General features: G+C 40.9%; 2 protein-coding genes across 8 annotated transcripts; one reads left to right on the forward strand and one right to left on the reverse strand.

The window, feature by feature from the left end:
• The first annotated feature begins 103 nt into the window (after nt 1-103).
• On the forward strand, nt 104-14,235 carry STKLD1 (serine/threonine kinase like domain containing 1). Of its 6 annotated transcripts, XM_005442037.4 has the most exons (19): nt 104-390; nt 822-917; nt 1,361-1,405; nt 2,715-2,789; nt 3,454-3,558; nt 3,758-3,828; nt 4,413-4,528; nt 4,984-5,096; nt 5,198-5,358; nt 5,811-5,941; nt 6,456-6,539; nt 7,788-7,904; nt 8,495-8,629; nt 9,535-9,663; nt 10,780-10,908; nt 11,815-11,943; nt 12,492-12,629; nt 12,926-13,005; nt 14,105-14,235. In XM_005442037.4, exons 1-19 carry the CDS (start codon nt 376-378, stop codon nt 14,150-14,152), a joined length of 1,917 nt encoding a protein of 638 aa, XP_005442094.1. In that variant the 5' UTR covers nt 104-375; the 3' UTR covers nt 14,153-14,235. The 6 variants fall into 6 exon arrangements, with proteins under 6 accessions (XP_005442094.1, XP_027665301.1, XP_027665297.2 ...); XM_027809500.2 differs by lacking the exon at nt 822-917; XM_027809496.2 differs by lacking the exon at nt 104-390 and having other exon boundaries at nt 611-917.
• On the reverse strand, nt 13,476-19,499 carry REXO4 (REX4 homolog, 3'-5' exonuclease). Of its 2 annotated transcripts, XM_055720739.1 has the most exons (8): nt 19,172-19,499; nt 18,504-18,859; nt 18,055-18,210; nt 17,643-17,836; nt 17,099-17,187; nt 16,452-16,526; nt 15,695-15,769; nt 13,476-14,871 (listed from the first exon to the last, which is right to left on the reverse strand). In XM_055720739.1, the coding sequence occupies exons 1-8, from the start codon at nt 19,349-19,351 to the stop codon at nt 14,770-14,772; spliced, it is 1,227 nt and encodes a 408-aa protein (XP_055576714.1). In that variant the 5' UTR covers nt 19,352-19,499; the 3' UTR covers nt 13,476-14,769. The 2 variants fall into 2 exon arrangements, with proteins under 2 accessions (XP_055576714.1, XP_055576715.1); XM_055720740.1 differs by lacking the exon at nt 15,695-15,769.
• Between the last annotated feature and the right edge of the window lie 249 nt (nt 19,500-19,748).

Below are 19,748 nucleotides of genomic sequence, written 5' to 3' on the forward strand. Positions count from 1 at the left end.
CGCGCGGGCGGCAGCGCCGGCGCGGGCGGGGCGGGGCGGTGGCGCCGGGAGGGCGGGGAAGCCCCGCCCCTGCGTGCCGCCCTCTTAAAGGGGCCGCACACCCCGCTGAAGCAGTGCGTGGAGCAGCGGAGGGGGATACGGCTGTGCTGCCCCGTTTCTAATTTGTTTTTATTATTTTATTTTTATTTATTTTTTCTTCTTTTCTCCTTCAATGTATAGCGGCAGCTTTTTGGTCTGAAAACGTCACTTGAGGGAAGGGGGAGTGCTCCCTGCCTGGCTCGGCCCTGTTAGGCACCCGGTGCCTGAGGGGCTACCTTGGGCCGGGGGCTCCCCACAGCCGCCCTGCCCTGCTGAGGGGCCGGGCACTGCTGCGCCATGGAGAGATACCAGGTGCTGGCCGAGGGGCTAGGCCCTGCTCGGCGGGAAGGGCCGGCTGCAGCCCTGTGGGTGCCGTAGGTGGTGCTGGGGGCTGTGTGTGGTACCTGGCCCTGGGGGGGCGGCTGCGGCCTGGGGGAGGGGGTGTGGGTACCCCGGGCATGCCAGTGCTGTGACCGTGGGGAGGGGCTGTCGGTGGCTCTGGGGGTGTGTGGCCTTGAGGGTGGGGGGGGGGGCACCGGGGCCTGCGCAGCGTTGAGGAGATGGGTGCTGCTTCCAGTAGTAGGAGGGAAATGATGGGGGTTTCCCGGGAGGGACAAGGCCTGTGGCCCTTCAGCCGGGGAGCTGGAGGTAAGTGCTGTGTGGAGAGCATCTGGGGAGGCAGGGGGCCGTGGTGCTGCTATTTGGAGCTGGGTGGGTGTATCAGTGTCGCCCCTGTGCTGCAGGTGCTGGAGCAGCTCCAGCCTGGGGCGCTAGGCACTGCGGTGGTAGCAGAACTGAAAACAGAGAAGAGTGCAGAGAAGAAGTACATAATAAAGCAGGTGAGAAGGTGGTTGCTAGGAAAACAGGAGTCTGTTGGTATGTTTGCCATCTCCATGGGCCCTTCTGATAGTAACGAACACATTAGGTGGCTTAGCCGTTGAGTAAGGGTAGGCTTATGGCTTACTGTGCTGCTGCTTTGGAAATTAGAACATTCAGGTCACTTTACTAGAATATTGAGGTTAAAACTGGGCAAAGAGGAGCAGCCTATTTATGTCCGTCCAGTGTGTTTTCACCTGGCTCGCTGCTGCTTTGACAGTGTGGGAGAAGGACTGGTTAGCTGGTGTGAATTCATCTAACGCTCTGTTTCTGGCCATCTCCCAACAGAAAACTTACGCTAATTCATACCCAGTTTGCAGTTCCAGTCCTCTTGGCACAGTTGTACTGGCTTAAAGTTTGCCTGCCTTTATATTACAAACTCATCCTTGTCTTTTGTTTGGTGCAGGTTGAATGCATTGAAGAAAAGCGAGCAAATGAGGCCTTGAAGGAGGTATCAGTGCAGTTTTGCTTTACTACTTCATTTGCAAAGACCAAAGTCTTAGCGGAACAAAGCCTTTTATCTACAAGGATTAACTAAGTAAATAGTCAAGATGATCAGGTAGAACTATATGAGGGGTGTTCTCCCTGCCCTCTGCTTGACCTCAGACCAGGACTTTATATTGTTCTTTTATTTGAATATGTGGATTCAAATGGATAGCTGTTCTCAGAGGATAGTCCTTTTTCAGAGATTGTTTGTTTTGTGCTGAAGACAAAGAGCAAAGCTCATCCTTTTGGCCTTGAAGCTGAAGGAGACTCTTGGTCTGTTCATAGTTTATTTTCAATAACTAAGTTTCTAGTTAGCATTTCATTATATCTTAATTTCTCAGATGTTTTTTGGTGTGAATGATTTGACTGTTTTTCTTTCTTTGTTGTCCCTTATTTTTTGTGTGTGTATGCAAACTTGTTTCAGTGGCTTGAGTAAGAAGAAACATCAGAAATACTACTAGAATACCAAAATTTGTGTCAACAAAATATGTGAAGTAGCGCATGATGAATTAGTTTCAGAGTGTCCAGTAGGCATGATATCTGCAGTTGTAAATGAGTGAGAAGGCATGTCTGTACAGATGCTTCATCCTACTCAAGAGATGACCTCTTCATGTACTGAGACTGGCTTTACTGACGAAGTTTGATCCCATTTTTCTGCTGATGTACACATCTATTGAAATAAATGCAGTTGTGCCGACTGGGGGCATGGCTTTTCTTAGTTTTTCTGTTGTATTTGCACAGCCACAAACACGACTGTAGGAGAGTATGTTGAATTCTTTTTATCTTTTGTATCATCAGCAAATTTGCCAAAGTGATTGGTAACAGACTCCTACACGGAAACCAGGTTCAAGGAGATAAGCATCTCACTAGTGTCATGTTTTCTGAGGTTTGAGCTTGCATAGGGGTTACTGGAAAGAATGGTTACGCTAGAAAAATCATCTTGTCTTTCACATTCTAAGATGTGTTTTCAGGTTAGGAAGTTAAGAACTGAAGGAGGAGGTTATGTATCTTCTCCTAAAGGAGCAGTTTATATCCTTGAATCTTGCAAGGCTTTTACAGCATCACATTGAGTAGAGTCTTAGCGAAATATTTTCCTTAACTTGATGCTTGTGCATGCAAATATGTAACAGAGCTTGCACATTCCAAGACTTTGATCAGACACGCAACATGACCAAGTCAGGAACTGGCTTAGGATATTACTTAGAGTTCTGTCAATGGGAAGGACTATGTGGTTGTATAGAAAGCTCTCTGTATCTTTTTTTTATTCTATGCAGGCCATGGATTTGCTAAAACTTCATCATCCAAACATCTGTACTTACAAGGAATTGTTTGTGACTTGGGATAATGAGGTGAGAATGAAATAGGATTGGGCAAACGGGCACACATGTTCAATGTTGTGGGCATGTGAGCATTTTTGAAGGTTTAAATTTGGGGTCATTAATGTGAGATACTAAAAGAGATTATTTGATCTGAAACAAGCCTGCTTTTTAAACTCCTAAATAAACATGCTGAAAAGCTGTGAAGTTACATGGATTGGAGTCTGTTGCATGGCAGTATTGCACACTGACTCACAGGTTCTGATGTGAATCAGCGTGCAGTACCAATTTTTCATGCAGGCATGAAAACATTTTTATAGGAGACTATAGGAAGCTGAAAGCCTTGACTAATTTGCAGATTTTTTTCCAGTGCTCAGGCAAAATTTGTGTTGGTTTTACGGATGCATATTTGACTTGAATTGTCCCATATGGCTTCACATAAGATGCTTGATAATGGATTTTTTGTTATCTGCCCCCCCCCCCCCCCCCAACCCCTAAAACCAACCAAAAAAACAACAAACATGCTGTATCTTTTATTAAAGAAAGTAAATATTGTCTCCTCTGTGAGAGATTAATATTCTCAGAACGCCTTGGTATTAGTGAACATGACAGCCATCAGTTTGGCCAGGTGCTTTCTTACTGGGTATGTTATTACCTGCAAAAAATTAAACAATTTTGGTGTAATGTTTTGTTACAGATATCATCTCTGTTCCTTTGTCTGGTAATGCAGTACTCGGGCCAAGGAGATCTTTCATCTGTAATCAAGGAAAAAAGGCAGAAGTCAGAAAAAATAACAGATGTGGTAAATGAAGAGGCATCTAGTTGAACTGACAGTCTCACTGCTTTTATATTTCTTACTCTGTATTTCCTCTTTCTCAAAGTCCTCCCCAAAACTTTCAAAGGCCAGTGTTTTGCTGAAGGGTGGTTTTGGACATTATCTTCCAAAAGGTATTTGGAAGTTATTCTGTTGGTTACACTTTCATGTATATTCCCCTCAACAGGTGATTCTGAAGTTTCTGGGACAGATGGTAGATGCTTTGTTTTATATACACAAACAAAATATTTTCCACAGGTGAGTAGAAATCTTGTTCTCTGTCTGGTCATTGTTCTTTGCAATGTCTGTTGGTTCAGCACAGCTGCTCAGAGGCAGTGAATTTTACTGTTCCAAAAGCGGGAGTAGGAGGCAGAAATTCTGGACTTCATATATAGATAAGTTTTCTGTGACTTCTGAAGTCATCTATTGAGTTTTGTCTAGAATTATCCATTTAAATGAGGTTTTCTCTGTGTTTAAATGTGCTGTAATTCTAATACTATTTTTAATACTAGAATATCTGTCATCTGTTAATGCTTACATTTTGGTGACTGATGGACAAGGTATACTTTGTATATCTAAAGTAAGAGACAACCGTGGCATTCTACATACAGATAAATTTGTCACAATCACAAATTTTAAAGCATTTGGTTGATTATCACTTGTATATTTTAAAAAAACAACTAACAAAACACAAACAGAAAAAACCCAAAGCACTCACCACAACCCCCAAAACAAAAAAACCCCAAACCTAAACCTTCTAATGTGTAAAGATGCTGGCAACCTGTAGTTAGGTATCATTAGACTCTAATTTCACAGGCTGACAGAAAATATTTGTGTTGCAGAAATCTCAAGCCATCAAACATACTTGTGATTGGTGAAGCATCTTTCATGCTGAGCGACTTCAGTACAGAAACACTTATGACAGATGAGCTGAAATGGAAAATAAGAGTGGAAGAAAGTAGATATTTGTTTTTTTACTTCATTTTTAAAAGATTCAGTTATGGTGGATATTTGTAGTCCTTGGAGAAAAATCAGTGAAAAAGGAAAAAAATTATCTTCCCTCCCTGTTCTCTGCATTATGCTATTTGTATTCTAAAGTATGAATAGTATATTCATGGGCAGTTGCCTGCAGCATTAATTGTGTTCACAACTGAAAAATAAAGATACGTCTGTGAATCTCGGATACTGCAACGGATACCATTCCTTTTTAGCTTGATACATATGCAGTAACAACTTAGAAAATTGTTGATTAGTTATAGTGTGTTTCTTAGTCTTTTGTGGCATATTCCCAGTAAAAAATGTCTAATCTCTGCAGGATATCTCTAAATTATAAAACAATTGCCTGCAGTTCATGCAGAAAATGGTGTATAGTACAATGTCAGCAACATGACTATATGATTCTTATTTCAACAGATAGCAAGTCTTGGATGGCTCCGGAAACATTTCATTTTTCTTTTACTGAGAAGTCTGACATCTGGTCTCTAGGTTGTATTCTACTTGACATGTCGACCTGCTTTGTTCTGAATGTATGTAATAATGTTTCATTATAGATTTAAAATGTCATGGGCCCGCCAGGATATCTGTAAATGAGTGTGTGAAAGCTCCTCTGGTACTACGCTTTTTACAGGCAGAAGAGATAACTTCATTGCTGCAGGATATTAGACGGGATACTGGCCGTCTTGAGGGAGTTCTAACACTAATGCAAAATGGAGATAACAGTTCTTCGCCTTTATTTCCAATTTTATGTATGATGCTACAGATTCAGCCCAGCTTGAGACCCACAGCAAAGTGAGTTCTGGATGCTTTCCTTCTGTTATTTTAGTCCTAAACATCACCTACCTTGACAAAGATGGGAATGTTAGCTACTTATTGAAAGAGATTGTCAAGGCTGCTGATCTTACTGCCTTGACAAATTGCATTATTAAGAGTCAAAGAGTTAGTCTTCATTCAGAAGTAGGCATTCTGATGTGTGAGGTGGTTTTTTTTGAAGAGTTACATTACAAACCATGTTATACACAATCTTACAAGCCATCAACTTGAAGTTGAGGCATGGCTTGCTCAGTGTAATTTCTTTCATTACCTGAAGTAAATTGTTTTTAAGTATTGTCAAAAATAATCCAGTCTTCAAGGAAGTATTATTAGCTTTTTATATCAAAATGAAACAAAGCCTGTAGAATTTTTTTTTTGGTAACTTACTAGTTCTAACTTACAGGTAATGCTTTTGTTTCTCATAATTATAGGGATCTGACTGATGTTCCATTTATTAGGGAATGTCTAACCGCTGCTGGTGCGTCTTCAGTAAAACTGGAAAAGTCTTTGCCTCCCAAAGTAATAGATGTGCTCCTTGAGGGAGGAATTGAAAGTGTTCTAGGTAATAAGGAAAATAAAATTAATGTAATGGGGATTTTCCTAGGAAATAAACCATGTGTTTTCCAGTCAGCATGTATTCTACTTGAAAATGAATTATTGGGTGTTCATTTTACTTGAAATAAAATGGGATGCTATTTGGAGGAAGGATCACTTTTGTCAATTCATGCCAGCAAAGGATCTGCTCTGTTATTTTCCTTGGAAGTAAGGAAGTTATCTTAATGTGAGAAGGCTATTGGAATAATGCATTTAAAGCCCCTATCCCTGTTCTGATTTAATATTCAAACAGGTCTTCAAAATATATAATGACAAATACACAATTATACAGGTGAAACATAACACTTTGTGATATTTAAATATTTGATGCCGTAGGGGAAAAGTTTTTCTCTTTTCAACAATCACAAATTACATTATTTTCATTTATATGAATTCAGTTCTTGCACAGAATAGAGAAAATCTGAGTGCTTTTTGTAAGTGTTTGTGTCAGATGGTTAGAAGAATTTTCTTGGTTTATGTAGAATTCATGCAGGCTTTCTGGGATATAGAAGAAGTACAGGCTGAAGCTATTCAGCACCTTGCCAGCTTTGCAAGAGATAAAAGTGGTAAGGCACTGCTTTACTAATTTATTCTGCTCTTTCCTTACGTTTTGAGATAATAGGAAGAGGAAAAAATTTCTCATTACATTAAATGAGAATGAAATTTCTCTCTTCCTAGTTCTCATTTTTGGAATGTACCACTAGTTGATGTGATTGTGTTGGTACTTGTTTTGTAAATGCTTTTGTCGAACAGCAGAGGTGTTTTACTGGATGAGAAAAATGGGCACTGGAAAAAAACAGTGATATTTCAGTTGGCAGCTAAGGTCAACTGGCAAACTGACATTTGAGGAAGGTAATTCATATCAGCATTGGGGCAACTTGGGGGTAATACCTAGGGCTGTAAGACAGAGCAAAAGGAAGCTACATATGTCTAGTTTGTGTGTCTAATAAAGCTGTGTGAGCGGAACTGTATGTTCTTCCAGCATCTGCACATCTTTCAGATTAATCTTTCAGATCAAGATTAATGTTTTCAAAGCACTATGTTACCTCAGTTATAAAATGCACTATCATTTGATAGTGATAGCATTTTGATGTTGTCATTGGCTTATATGTTAAAGCACAGGGGTGTGCATATTTGTAATCAATAAGGAAAAATAATTTGGTTTTTTTCCAAAAATTAATGAATGGTTCTTCATGATTCTCATTCAAGCCTATTGATGGCAGCACAAGGCTGTGCATGCATCTGACTGACTTGTTTGGCACTTCTGCACCATGGCTTATCATGACTGATGCTCACAGCTTTGAAGATGCCCAAAATGGATCTCTAAAACCCATCCGTTTTTTCCTCAACACTTGATCATATATTTGCAGATACACTGAATAGCTGTGTTAGGTATTCCAAAAGCTCAAAGTCTTGCTAGAACTAGGGGCCCTGATGAAATACTTCCCTCCACAGGTTCTAAAAGTGTGGCTTTAGGCTCATGCACAATGTTCTGCTGCACAACTTGCTACATGACCAGTGAACAATGCCAGTGTGACTTAATGAGGAACGTGCTGGCTACACTTAGCTTGCATACGTTTGCAGCTGTCTTTAATAAAAGACATTTCTCATAGAGACTACAACATTCACTCTGTATTGTTCCATCTATACTTGTATTTTGTTCTCTTTGATTCAAGAGTGTTGTTTTGGTGTATCACACTGTCCACAGGGACTGTAATTTATTTGAAACTGGAACTATTGTGCTTGGAGTATATATACTCACTGAGTCTTCTAAGCTGTGTAACTGAATGTTGTCTCAAATATTTTCCATGCAGCCTTGCCCTATTTGCCAGCGTTCACAGAGCTGATTACTTTTGCCATGAAGACTCATGTAGATTCTCTCAAGTTACAAGTAGACGGTTGCAGTTTATTGCTTGAAGTTCTTAGTCACGGTACAGTTACGAGACTTCCAACTTACCCTGATTAATACAGCCTATTTCTTGTAAAGTTAGGTGTAGTGGCTAAGGTTTTAAATCGGTCCAGTAATGATTTTAGGGGATAAATTTAAAGTAATAGAGGAATTCACTAGCTTTAATAAAGTTTGGATGCTCATGAACTTTCTTCAGGACTAGCGTACATTAATTCTGTGTTGGTGTTAATTTTAAATTTAAACCAGGCTACTGATCTTAGGCTACCAAGTTTGTTTTCATGTTACGTAGAGTGTTACTAGACTGCATAAATAAGAGACTAAGTGTTCTGGAATTTAAAACCATAAAAGTATTTTTTGGTCTCTTGTGTGGTCCCTGCTGTCACTTTCTTGGCAACTTACCTCAGTAACACCTGATAGCGATACAAGCTTGAAAATAGCAAGAGTTGTGTCTCAAAAGAAAATTTTAAGTAACTTTTGGATATGTTATGTGAAGAAATGCTGTTAATGGAATGTTTTCCTTAGTCTGACAGCAGGGGGTTCAGACTTTATTCAAAGCCTGAATAAGGCTTTGAACTGAAATGTTTGTTCTGTTCAAATGTTTACTTTTGACAGCTCTAGAACAGGATGTGGTGATGGCCCTGGATGAGAATGTGACCAGCTGTCTGTTAGACACAGTGAGAAAACACTCTGAAAATGAAGAGTTACTTTCGTTGGTCTGCACATTATTGATGATGATTTCAGCCAGTGGTGGGTCACCTTGTTCACTTTTGGGGAATGTTCTTATGTTTCTCCTTTTATAATCTAATCTAAGATATAATTAAGAACTTGACTTCACTGAGAGATGTGGATGTCTGTAGGTACTACTTTAATAGTGGTAGAGAATGGCAAGACTGACTAGATATTGGTAAGATAACACTCCTGGAAGTGTTAGATACACTGCTGATGCTTCAGGTACTCACAGAATTATATTTACTAGAGTGGTCCTGCATTTCATCTTGTTTTAGAAACAAGTACAAACTGTGCAAATAGTAGTGGTTGGGAAAATGAGGGCACAGAACCTGGATTCTATTTTTGACTGTGCCACGGTGAATTGAAACTATCCTACTTAATTTCTCTACTTTGTTTTTTCTCCTGAGTTTGTAATTGTTATATATTTATAGTATTTTTTACTTGTTTTCAGTGTCAGTTCAACAGTCAACCATTTTTATAAATGGTTACAGAAGGATTTAACAGCAAGGGTGTAATCTAAAAAAAAAAGTACAGTGTGTCAAGTACAAATAAACTTACCATCTAAGATCAAACTTTTTTTATACAGTGTTTCCTAATTCTGAAGCTGAGGTAGCTTGAATTGCTAGGTTGCAAAGATTTGAAAAGTAGTGTTTTATACCCTTGCAATTCCTTTTCTGCTTTGCAAATTTCAGGTCTGTAAGGAAAAAGGATGGCCAAACATCCTTTTGAAAGGGCTGCTTGTGCTAAACAGTATGGTTAAGTGCATCTTGTTAAAAGAATCTGGTCTGTTCTCTTGCTTTCTTTTGTTCCGCTGATGGTATCCTGTTACTGGTTTGTTACTGCTGTTTAAATATGTAATGCTGTCTGTTGCGAGGACAGTGAGTGGGACAAAAATACCAGATTCCATATAATTTGGTTTTCAGAAGTTGCTGCAGAGAATCTAAAGAAAGTTGGAGTAATTCCAGACCTCCTGTCAATTTTAAGAAATTATCTTCATAATGAAAAGATCTGCTTCTCTTGCTGTGGAGTTCTCTGGAGCTTGGCTGTGAGCGGTAAGTAGAACACAGCAAGTATTGTGCCTAGAGTCATGTGACTGAAAGGCAGCAGGTATTGTGCCTAAAGGGTTCAGCCATTCCTGTTGCTGGGACTGGATTTTTCTTCTTTCTCACATTCTGGAGAGATGTCTCCACAGCACTACTAGAATAACTTTAAGTGATCTGGAGTTATATGAGAGAAGACTAAAATCTAATGCAGACTTTAGCAAGCCTTCTTGTGATAAGGTTTCAAAGTCAAATTCTTACAGTTCAGGCCCAGATATGGCTTATGAGTAGACTGTCAGTAACAGAAGGGTACGCACAGTTTCTGGCTTGTCAGTCACCTGGGTTTTGCTCTGCTCTTAGCAGAGGGAGTGCAGTGAAAATAGCATATTAGGTTAGGTATCAGAATAGCATTTGGAATTAATAGCACCTTATTTCTTTGAATCACATTTCTCTTGGCAGCACTGGCGTAAATCTTGAGTTGGACATCAAGATTTGCTTTTCCAGGAGAAATGTGACTGGCAAGGTGGCAAGTGTACTCTTCCCATTGCCTTAGAACTAAACTACTGTCACCTGACAGTATTGGAGAGTCATGGGTGATGGATTGAGCTGACCCCTTCTAATGAGACCATGCTGGGAGTTTTTTAGGGGATTTGTTTCTATGACATGTTCTTGTCTAGGTGTATGGTGTTGCAATCATTAAGGAAGGCTGAAAGCACAGAAAGTGCACAATTGTACTTGGTGTGTTTTATTCCCTCTGTGCAGCAAACCATCCATTTAATTTAAGGAACTAAATATCCATCCTGCAGACCGTATTCTGTCGAAAAGGTAGTTATTTTTGGAGGTTTCTTACTGTGATCCCCATGTATAATTTAAATGGCAAAGAACTTCTCCAGGAGCCAGTTTTCAGCTTTCTGCAATAAACATTACTGTCAGTTCTGTAAAATTTGAGTGTGGTTTTGTACATTTTGGATTCCTTCCCTCTGCTGTTGTCCATACTAAAATAATGTCGCAGTACTCCAATGGTATCACCCGTTAGGTTTTACTGATACATGCACATTGTAAGTCAAATTGTGATATTATTACTTGATTAAATAACTGATGCATTCCCTTTTTGTTACGGTAATTCAGAGAATAATGTAGACAAAGCATTGCTGAAAAGTGCTGTTCCTGTGACCTCTGCGGTCCTTCAAGAGCACCTCCAGAACGGCACAGTTACGGAGTCTGCTTGCTCAGCTCTATGGGCATTGTCACTCCAAGGTGTGTTTTCCTTTTCTCCTTGTCCCCTGTGTATGGAAAAGGCTAGTGTGCCAGACCACGTCTGTCAGTGAGGAGCCTTGAAACACAGGCTGCTTGGCCTTAGCAGGCTCTGCAGATGGCAGCAGAGTTTGGAACTTGTATCCTCTCTTAACCAGTCTTCCCTGTACTTGCTCTCTAACGCTCCCTAATGAAGCCATTTTTGATGAGCTGTAGCAATTATATAACTAGGTACCGATAACGATTACTGTAACGATGGGCAGCTACGACAACCCCCATTGTGCAGAGCACTCCAGCTTATCTCTTAAGACCAACAATCCCATTTGTGTTACTCCTTTGAACATAGCATTAGTGCTGTGCAGCATGGGCTGGGAGGTTTGGGTTTATGCCATTTGCTTTTTAAATTGGGAACTGTATTTCAGATTAAAAAATAAAGTATCACTGTCATTATCATGTGCACTAAAGAACACATTCTTGCAGTACTGCTCTGTCTTATTTCTTCCTCATGAAAGAATATTGCTGTATGTTTACCTGCTGCCCTGTGCTTAACGCCATTGTTTTCACCAAGATGAGCTGAATAAACACCCTGAGCAATCTCATTTCAAGTACCCATCAGCAGAACAAGCTGGATATTCAGGACTGGCCATTCCTTTTGGCTTGGAGAATGAAAGGGAATCTTGGCACAGAAGATATATCAGAAATTTCTCCTAGACCTGGATCAAGTCACGATAAAGACTTTATTTGGCCTTTTGTACTGCAGTACAGGCTTTCACATGCTTTTTTGTAATTTTTCACATAATTACAAAGTCCTTTTAGAAACAGGAGCCAAAATTTGAAATGCTGAGGAGCATTTTGAAGGTTTTTGAGAATATTGAAGCTTTGGGGTTTTGTGTGTGGTTTGCTTTTAAGGTTGCTTAACTGAAAATGAGTATGAGCCCATAACAGCGCTTCTGCTGGATGCACTCAGGAAGAACCCAGAAAGACCAGTGCTGGTGAAGAATGCCTGCCAGGCGTTAGCAAGCCTTCTAAGGCTATCTGGTAACATTCAGCAATTCTTTTTTTTATTAATAGCAAATCAGCTCAGAAGTGGATGTCTCTGTATAGTTCAAGAGTTCATAGTGGGATTGGGATTGACATCTGTCCTGCCGAGTTAATCTTTTCTTGCAGGACAGAGTGGAAGAGGAAATAGTGAAACTGAAGGTGCAAATTTTTTTTCTTTCCACAGACCCAACATGCATGTGTGAGAAGTATTAGATCAGTATAATCAGATCTATTAGTAACTTGAGAGTGTTTTGTTATATTACAATGAAGTTGTTTCAACAGTGTAAAAGGGTCGAGCTGAATCAATGTGAAAACAATAAACATTCAAATACCACTTCTGTCCTGCATGACAGTGTCAGCTGCATATATGGTCTTGTACTTGTTGCCCAGATATGCTTCAGCATAGCTTTTAGGAAGACTGAAAGTAATGGGCATGACTTCCTGGAAAAAATATTACATGTGTGCTAGCTGGAGCAGCGGATTGGAAAGCAGATAATGCAGTTTGCAGTGATCAGTGAGCCCAGCAGTGTTTGTCTCCCTTTCAGAAATATCAGCTTTGAGATTTATAACGGATTCAAAAGGCAGTGGAATAAACCTGATCGAAGATGCCTACCACCTTCACTTTGATAATCCAGAAGTGGTGGAAACCATCTGTATGCTGATTAATGAGATGGCTCAGTATGGTGAGATAGTGTGGTATTTGCTGAGTCTCTTCCTCTCCTTCACTCCCAAAAGAAAACTGTAACAGCAGCTGCTCAGGGTCAGGAAAGACTTGGGTATCTGAGAAGGGAGGATGAATTAGAACCGAGAGTTCATTCCACTTGTTCTTGAATAATTATAAATGCCACTCTGATGTTACAACACTGTAACTTGATCTTATGTGATCTTGCCTTCTCTTTGTGTAGATCTGTCCTCTCTGCTCTCCTTTAGCTTCAGCCTTGTGAGTAACCGTCAATTATCCTGCTCGTTTACATTACAGATGATGTTGTGCTGGATATGCTGTCCCAGAAAATGGAAGACCTGCTGTCTGAAATAAAAATCCGGTTTCCATCTAGCATGGTACGTAGAAGTCCCTGATAATAGGAGTTGGATGCTTAGCCTGTTATTTCTGGTTATGGATTTTATAATTTTCAAATAGTTGGAATTACATAGTGTAGAAACTTACAGAATTAAGTGTATGAGAAGAGTGAGTTTGTAAGAATATTTCTAACTACTGAAAACAAGTAGTTGGAATGTTTTTTTCCTTTATGCTGTAATTTTTTTTAAGACTGTTCTGGTCTTTTGCAACATTGTATTGCATTAATTTACCACATCCTTCACACCAAGACAGGCTAAAGTTTACAGGAATAAAGCATAAGTATATTATATCCAGTTATTTTTTTTGCAAGTGGCATCCTTAAAAAATAAAACCCCAAAACCCAACAAAACAAGCCCTTGTCACAGTTTGTCTGAAGATTTAACTTATAAATTAAATTTCAACAATAGTCATACTGAAAAAAGGTAACTGTTGAGACACCAGAAACGGCAAGGTTATTCAAGCTATTTATTGTGTTACACTAGTATTACCTTTGCAACAGCTTGCTGTCAAGAAACTAGTAATTAGAAGTTTGTTCATCGAGCCAACAGAACTGGTTAGTCTTATAACATTGCTCTTTAGTTACACGTAAGGCTGTTTACATAACTTGTCTTAAAGACAGTTAAATGCAGACTTGCTCTCCTGTGTCTCCTGCATGCATTGCCTGTGCTGTTTTAATGAATGCTGCAGCTCAAAGGTAATGCAGAAAAATCATGAAAGAAGAAAGCTCCCTCTTCCGTTGTAAACCTTATTCATCGTTCCTCATGTCCCACTGACAGCACAGACAGACCAGAACACTCTCATTCTAGCAATAGAGCATGTGACATGCAACTACTAAATCTCCGAAACACATTCCTTGTAACCTTCCAGTATCCATTTAGATTATTTAAATCATAGCTTTAGTATTCAGTCTGGTAATGATAGCTCCTTTGGATTTTGCAGAATCAGACCCCACAAAGGTTTAAAACACCAGCCACTTTAAAGACCTATGTTAGATACAGTGTTTTTATTAATAAAAGAATATAAAAATAAGTGAAGCAACAAGGTAACCTTTTATTTGACAATTCTCACATTTCTCTCCAGGAGATAATGACCCTTGTGGATGCAACGCTTCTGAAACTGCAGAAGTAAAAGAATTTTTTTGTATAAGAACAAGATTTGTACACTTCTGGTTCAGATAAAAAAGCTTGGATCCTTCAGAAATACCGTAAAGGATTTTTCTCACCAGAAAGATTAATATTGGGCTATTAATAATATATAAACAGTTATATATTCTGCTCACTTAGGTATCACAACTGTGAGACTAACAGCAGTAAATAAGAATTCACTTTACTTTGTAGACTTTTAAGTATCTGAAATAAAGATTTTTAGTCTTGGGAGTTTCAGCAAACCAGTAACAGTTTCTTCCTTCATCTAGTGTAATTTAAAACCACCTTTTTTTTAAAAAAAAACTTATTCAGTGTATATTTCCTTTGCAGAAATTTAACTGATGAAGTACTTAACAAATGCAGGCATTTGTTATGAGTATTGTTTAAAGACAATAGTAGGCATTAAGCATAGGTACCATCCAGAAAGGGGATACTAGCAGTATTCTTGTGTGGCAACATTCAGGTACCAGGTTAGATGTATTGCCTTTTGATTGGTGTTTATGAAGTAGCTGCTGTCCGTTCTGAGTTCTTTCTAGATTTGCCCTGGAATGTGACACAAAACCAGCAAATGCTGCAGATAAAAACACAGGGTAGAATCATTCAAGTTTTACAATTTTTGTTGTTAGATTTGTTCTTAACAGCAGCTTCCCATTTCTTTTTCTCTAAGGTGTACAGTCTCATAGCTGCTTGTGCATCCTGAATCTAAAAGAGAACAGAAGCAACAGGAGGTTTAATGAAACATAGCTGAATCATGGTTTAAGAACATTGTTGTTAATAAGCAGCTAAATCTTCCATCACTTTAATACATCCTTTCATTTAACATTTCATAATCTCTTTCTAGATTTAGGTTCTGTGACTAGTGGAGGGGATGAGTATGTATTCAGACTGCATGGCCCACCACAAGGCTACGTACTTCTCTTTCTGATTGTGAGCTGGAAAGCCATAATGGAAAAAATACTCTTGATACAGAAAATACATTGAGATATATATATATTGAAAAATACTCGATATGGTATCTTGGAGATATCTTTTTGATACTCTTGTGAGAGTACGTGGTCACAATTTGCCCTGCTTCTTCAGTTCATTGCTCTGCTATATCCTCCTGTCCACTGAAAGAAAGGAACTAGCTCCTGAGATTCAGCAGTAGGCTCTCAAGCTATTTTATGCAACCTACCACAATACAGTGGTGCAGGGTGCTGCTTGTAAGGTAAGCTGTCAATACTTGAGAATTACTTTTTTCCCCTGGGGATCTTCAATAACAAGAATTACTATTTAAGCAAAATACAGTTGACTTGTGCAAAATAAGTTGAAAATAAGAAAGTAATCAAAGTGTTATGAGACATGCAATGGTAAGCAAGCTTCAGTGACAATCTCACTGCAGTATGGTGTCCCAGCAGAGCTTGCTAACTTTCAATAAGAGACTAGATGGAAGCCACAGCATTCTGGATTGAACCCAGATCCTAGAGCTAATGTGTAGTACCTTGCTGATCTACCCAAAAATGTTATGTTCTGATGAGATACATACTGAGCAGTGCTCCGATGTCTGCACTTGAACATTCAACAGTCTCTCACAGAGCAGTTTCAATGATGGCCGCCCGTTCTAGAAACAGAAAAGGTAGAATCGTGCTGTCTTGCACTATTTGAAAAACATACATAGATGTGTGTGCATATATAAATTATTCATTTAAGTGTACTCCTCAAAGTACAGCACATCTCAGCTTCTACTTGTGAACTGTCAAGAATAATGAATTATAAGCTTTATGCATGCACTGCTGAAAGGATTTTTTGTATTACCATAATCTTAAGGTTTGTTTGTTGTGAAAAAGAAAACCTGAGTTTGTAGTTACAAAATTTAAAGTATCTCCCTATAATCTGAACCTTTACTCCTGCAGAAACGTGAAGCCATTTTTTTTTATATCCCTACGGAAATGATACCATTAAGATGACTGCATAAGCCTTACCACAAGGAGGACTATCATCTTATTTTGCTGTCCAGAAAAGCATTACAAAGACCATGCAAGTGCTCAAGAATGTAAGAGCCACTAGATTTTGTGCACAGGTATTACTGGTGATGTTTGCACTGAACTATGTAACTTGGTGATTATTTCAATCACTAAGCATTCAACTAGACAAGGATTTTTGAATGACAAAAGACTGGCATCCCCATTTCAGGTAGGAAAGAAGGAACAGGGTCAGGTAGAGGCGAGTGTAGGAGTGAGCTAGCAGCTGGGGGTCAGCAGCTCAAGAGTCAAATGAGGCTCGCCTTCCCATCAGTTTCTTACCTTGACTCTCTGTCTGAAAGGCTTGTATTTTTGTGTGTCACGTATCTTCTTCTGAGGGTGATCAAGAAATAGGACCTAGAAGAAATTACATTTCCAGTCCAAAAGTGTGCTGTTGCATGGAACTTTATACAGGTGAACGTAGAGCTTCCTGCTGTTCCCTTCCATCCGTTGCAAGAGACAGTTCAAACCCATGAATGAACCCAGACACTGGCTGGGCTCAAGAACCACAGTTCTACTTGGGTATGAGAAACAAATTAATCTGGAGGCACTGCCTGCAGAGACTACCTGCAGTGCTGGTACGGCATGACATAAGATAGCTGTCTCTGGTAACCATGACCAGACTGCTGAGCTCTGGGGACTAAGCAAACATGCAGACGGGCTTTTGCATCATTCTGTTTCTTTCCTGGCTCTTTAGGAGGCAGATCAGTGCTATTAGCAACAGAGTTTGGAAGCTGAAGAACTTTAGTGAGCAAGTGGCTAGGGCTCTAATTGATGTAGCATGAAATTACAAGAAACTGAGGTAACAGTGATAAAGCCGTAGTTCCCAGGAGTTCAGGTATGTTCATCTGAATAATGTGTTAGAAATTTAATCAATTTTAAATCTTTTGGAGCCTTGTCCCTAAAGTAACAAACATGCAGCCGTATACCTTTAAATCATTGCGTAAAGCATGTCCAACTAAAATCCTCCCATTTAAGATGTTGGCGACCTCCTTCTGAACTGTTTTAAAATCTTCACCTAAAAATACCACACAAGGAAATGCTTGCCATTATATGCATAAGACAACTAAGCAGTTGTTTCAGCAGCTAAAACAGTGCATCTTTGCTGTGAAAGCAATTGTATCCTTAGGACTGCAGTTACATACATTTGTATAGTATGCTAAATCTTCTGCTTGTCAGAAGAGCGTAGAGAATTCCATAAAGAACATAGCAATAGAAGCAAATAAACTTCCTATTATTCCCATAACATAATTCACAAGTTAATTTTTTCTAGGGCGTTAGCGACCACTCTGTAAACTAAGTACTTCCCATGGTGGGGTTTTTTTAGCATTCAGACTACATTTTGTTTTCCATTTACCAAAATAGGTCTAAAACTTTTCCGAAGTCAGCCAGTAATGTTTCTGTGATAACCTGTTACATTTTTCCCTCCTGAAAGAACTTTTTTTTTTTTTAAAAAAAAAAAAAACCTCCTACCTGTATTTATGTTCTCAGGGCGTATGCCACTAACAGCTGTTCTGTAATCAGTCACCTCTTCTGTAGGCTTGACATACTTGTCATAAACGCACTTTCCAAATTGATTCACGATGGACACACGAGCCACAATACTGTCTTCACCCTTTGGTCCCACTCCCACCATCTCACAGTCCATGGCTACAGCTCGTGTCAGCCTAAAAGACAAAGGACAGCATGGTGACACCTCTGTTACAGCAGCCCCACAGCGGAGTTCACAAGGTGCACACGTCAATATGAACTGGGGAAACTCAGCAATTTATCTGTCAGCAGATGCAGGGAGATGTCAGCTTATGCTGTGCACCTGCAAATCACAGTTATTGGAAGATAATCTCAATGCCTCTGCTGCCATCCTTCCCGCTGGAATGCCACTCACCCTTCAGAAGCCTTTTCTTTAACCAGCACCTGCTCCACAGACTGTTTGGGTTGGCCTGTTTCAAGTCCCAGATTTCTTCTAGCAATTTTTGCTGCTTCAGGTCCTATTGCTGCTTCAATATCGTTTGGATCAACGTCATCAAACCAGATTTCAGCCCTGGTAAGTAAAGATTTAATTACATTTAATGGTCTTAAAGGAGTCTTGCACCTTTATATTGTAGAAAAAACATACTTATTTTTTAAATCAAGAAATTATCCCCAGGAAAATTAGTCTAGTACTGTCACCTATGCAGGTTTGTTGCTATATCTGAGGAGCAGGGGCAGCATGTGTCTTATTTCTCTCCAAAACTTAGTCTGGAAGAAGCTGTTTAGAATGTACTGCTCTGTGCTCCTTAAGTACACCTCCCAAAATAAATATCCACATACACATATGATGCCTGAAGTACTCACTCTTTGGGTTGCTCCTCTGCGTGTTCTTCAGCTTTCCTCCTCTTATGTTTTATATTACCTTTCTCCTTTAAAATACTGCCATTTTTCTTTTTTTCTTTGCAGCCTTTTCCACCGCTTTTGGTACTATTTAATTTCTCATCCACTGCAACGCTCTTGGATTTTTCCTTAGCCAGAGGAGGGCTGTCTTTAGCAGAACCATTGCCTGTTTTATGTGTGGATTTGGCCTTCACCACATTCCCATTCCCATTCACAGCTGGGACTCCCTGGCCATTTCCCACTTTGACTGGGTGCTTTGTCGTGAATGTTTGACACGCAGAAAGAGACTCATTAGCGCTATTTGCCTTTTGCTTGAGTAGCTAGAACAAACAAACAAAACAAAAAAAGGGAAAAAAGGATTATTTCCCTCCACTTCTGATCCAGCACCTCTCCTGAGGGCTCCTGGCATCCTGCCTTTCATGGCTGCTTGGCACCATCCGGCTCGGGCCATCCCAGGTGCCTGCCCACCGCACTTTCTTGACACAATAATATCTATTTTTTTTCGTAATTACCACATACAAAGCAGAACCGCATTCAGAGAAGGGCAGGATGCCCCCCGGGCGCCTCCCCCGCCCCAGGCCCCCGTGGATGCCTCCGGCTCGCCCCAGCCGGGTGCCCCGGTCCCCCCTCACCTCCTGCAGCGCCTTCCAGTTGGAGGAGAACTCCCGGGGGCTGCGGGGGGGGGCCGCCGCCATGCCGGGGCCTTGTGGCGCGGGCCCCGCCGCCGCTTCCCCACGGCCGCGCCGGGCCTTCCTCTTCCTCCTCCTGCCCGTCCTGCGGGCCTCGGGCTCCGCGGGGCCCTGCTTCGCCATGCGGCCCCCCAGCCCCCGCGGGGCGGCGAGTCCCAACCGGGCCGAGGCTGCAGCTCCCCGCCACGCCGGGGCCGCGACCGGGGCCGCGCAGCGCCGCACCCGCCCGGTGGGGAACGCAGGCCCGCGCTTCGGTTCCGGGCTCCTGCTGGGCCTAAGGCGGGGAGGGCCTGGCAGCTGCCGTGGGTTGATTTGGCAGCTGCCGTGGCGAGGCGTGGGCCCTGCCCGGGCTCAGGTGGAGCAGCAGCGAGCCCCTTTCCCCCCGCCAGTCGCCCCTCGCGTGTTTGGCCGCTAAGGCTGGCGCAAAACTCGTTATTGCTGCGCTCTTTGGCTGAAGTCAAGTTGCAAACATTGCGCAAAGCCTCTCTCCCTCCAGCTGTCCGGGTGAAACCTGGGCTGC

Source organism: Falco cherrug, chromosome 9 (genome assembly GCF_023634085.1).
Source record: "Falco cherrug isolate bFalChe1 chromosome 9, bFalChe1.pri, whole genome shotgun sequence".
NCBI lineage: Eukaryota > Metazoa > Chordata > Aves > Falconiformes > Falconidae > Falco > Falco cherrug.

Coding starts and splice junctions, on each gene's coding strand:
- STKLD1 (XM_027809496.2), top strand. CDS start 639: ATGGGTGCTGCTTCCAGTAGTAGGAGGGAAATGATGGGGGTTTCCCGG. Junction 5,942..6,455: donor AGGAATTGAAAGTGTTCTAG/GTAATAAGGAAA, acceptor TGGTTTATGTAG/AATTCATGCAGGCTTTCTGG. Junction 11,944..12,491: donor AAGCCTTCTAAGGCTATCTG/GTAACATTCAGC, acceptor TCTCCCTTTCAG/AAATATCAGCTTTGAGATTT.
- REXO4 (XM_055720739.1), bottom strand. CDS start 19,351: ATGGCGAAGCAGGGCCCCGCGGAGCCCGAGGCCCGCAGGACGGGCAGG. Junction 17,837..18,054: donor AAAGAAAAGGCTTCTGAAGG/GTGAGTGGCATT, acceptor TTTGTCTTTTAG/GCTGACACGAGCTGTAGCCA. Junction 16,527..17,098: donor CTTTACGCAATGATTTAAAG/GTATACGGCTGC, acceptor AATTTCTTCTAG/GTCCTATTTCTTGATCACCC.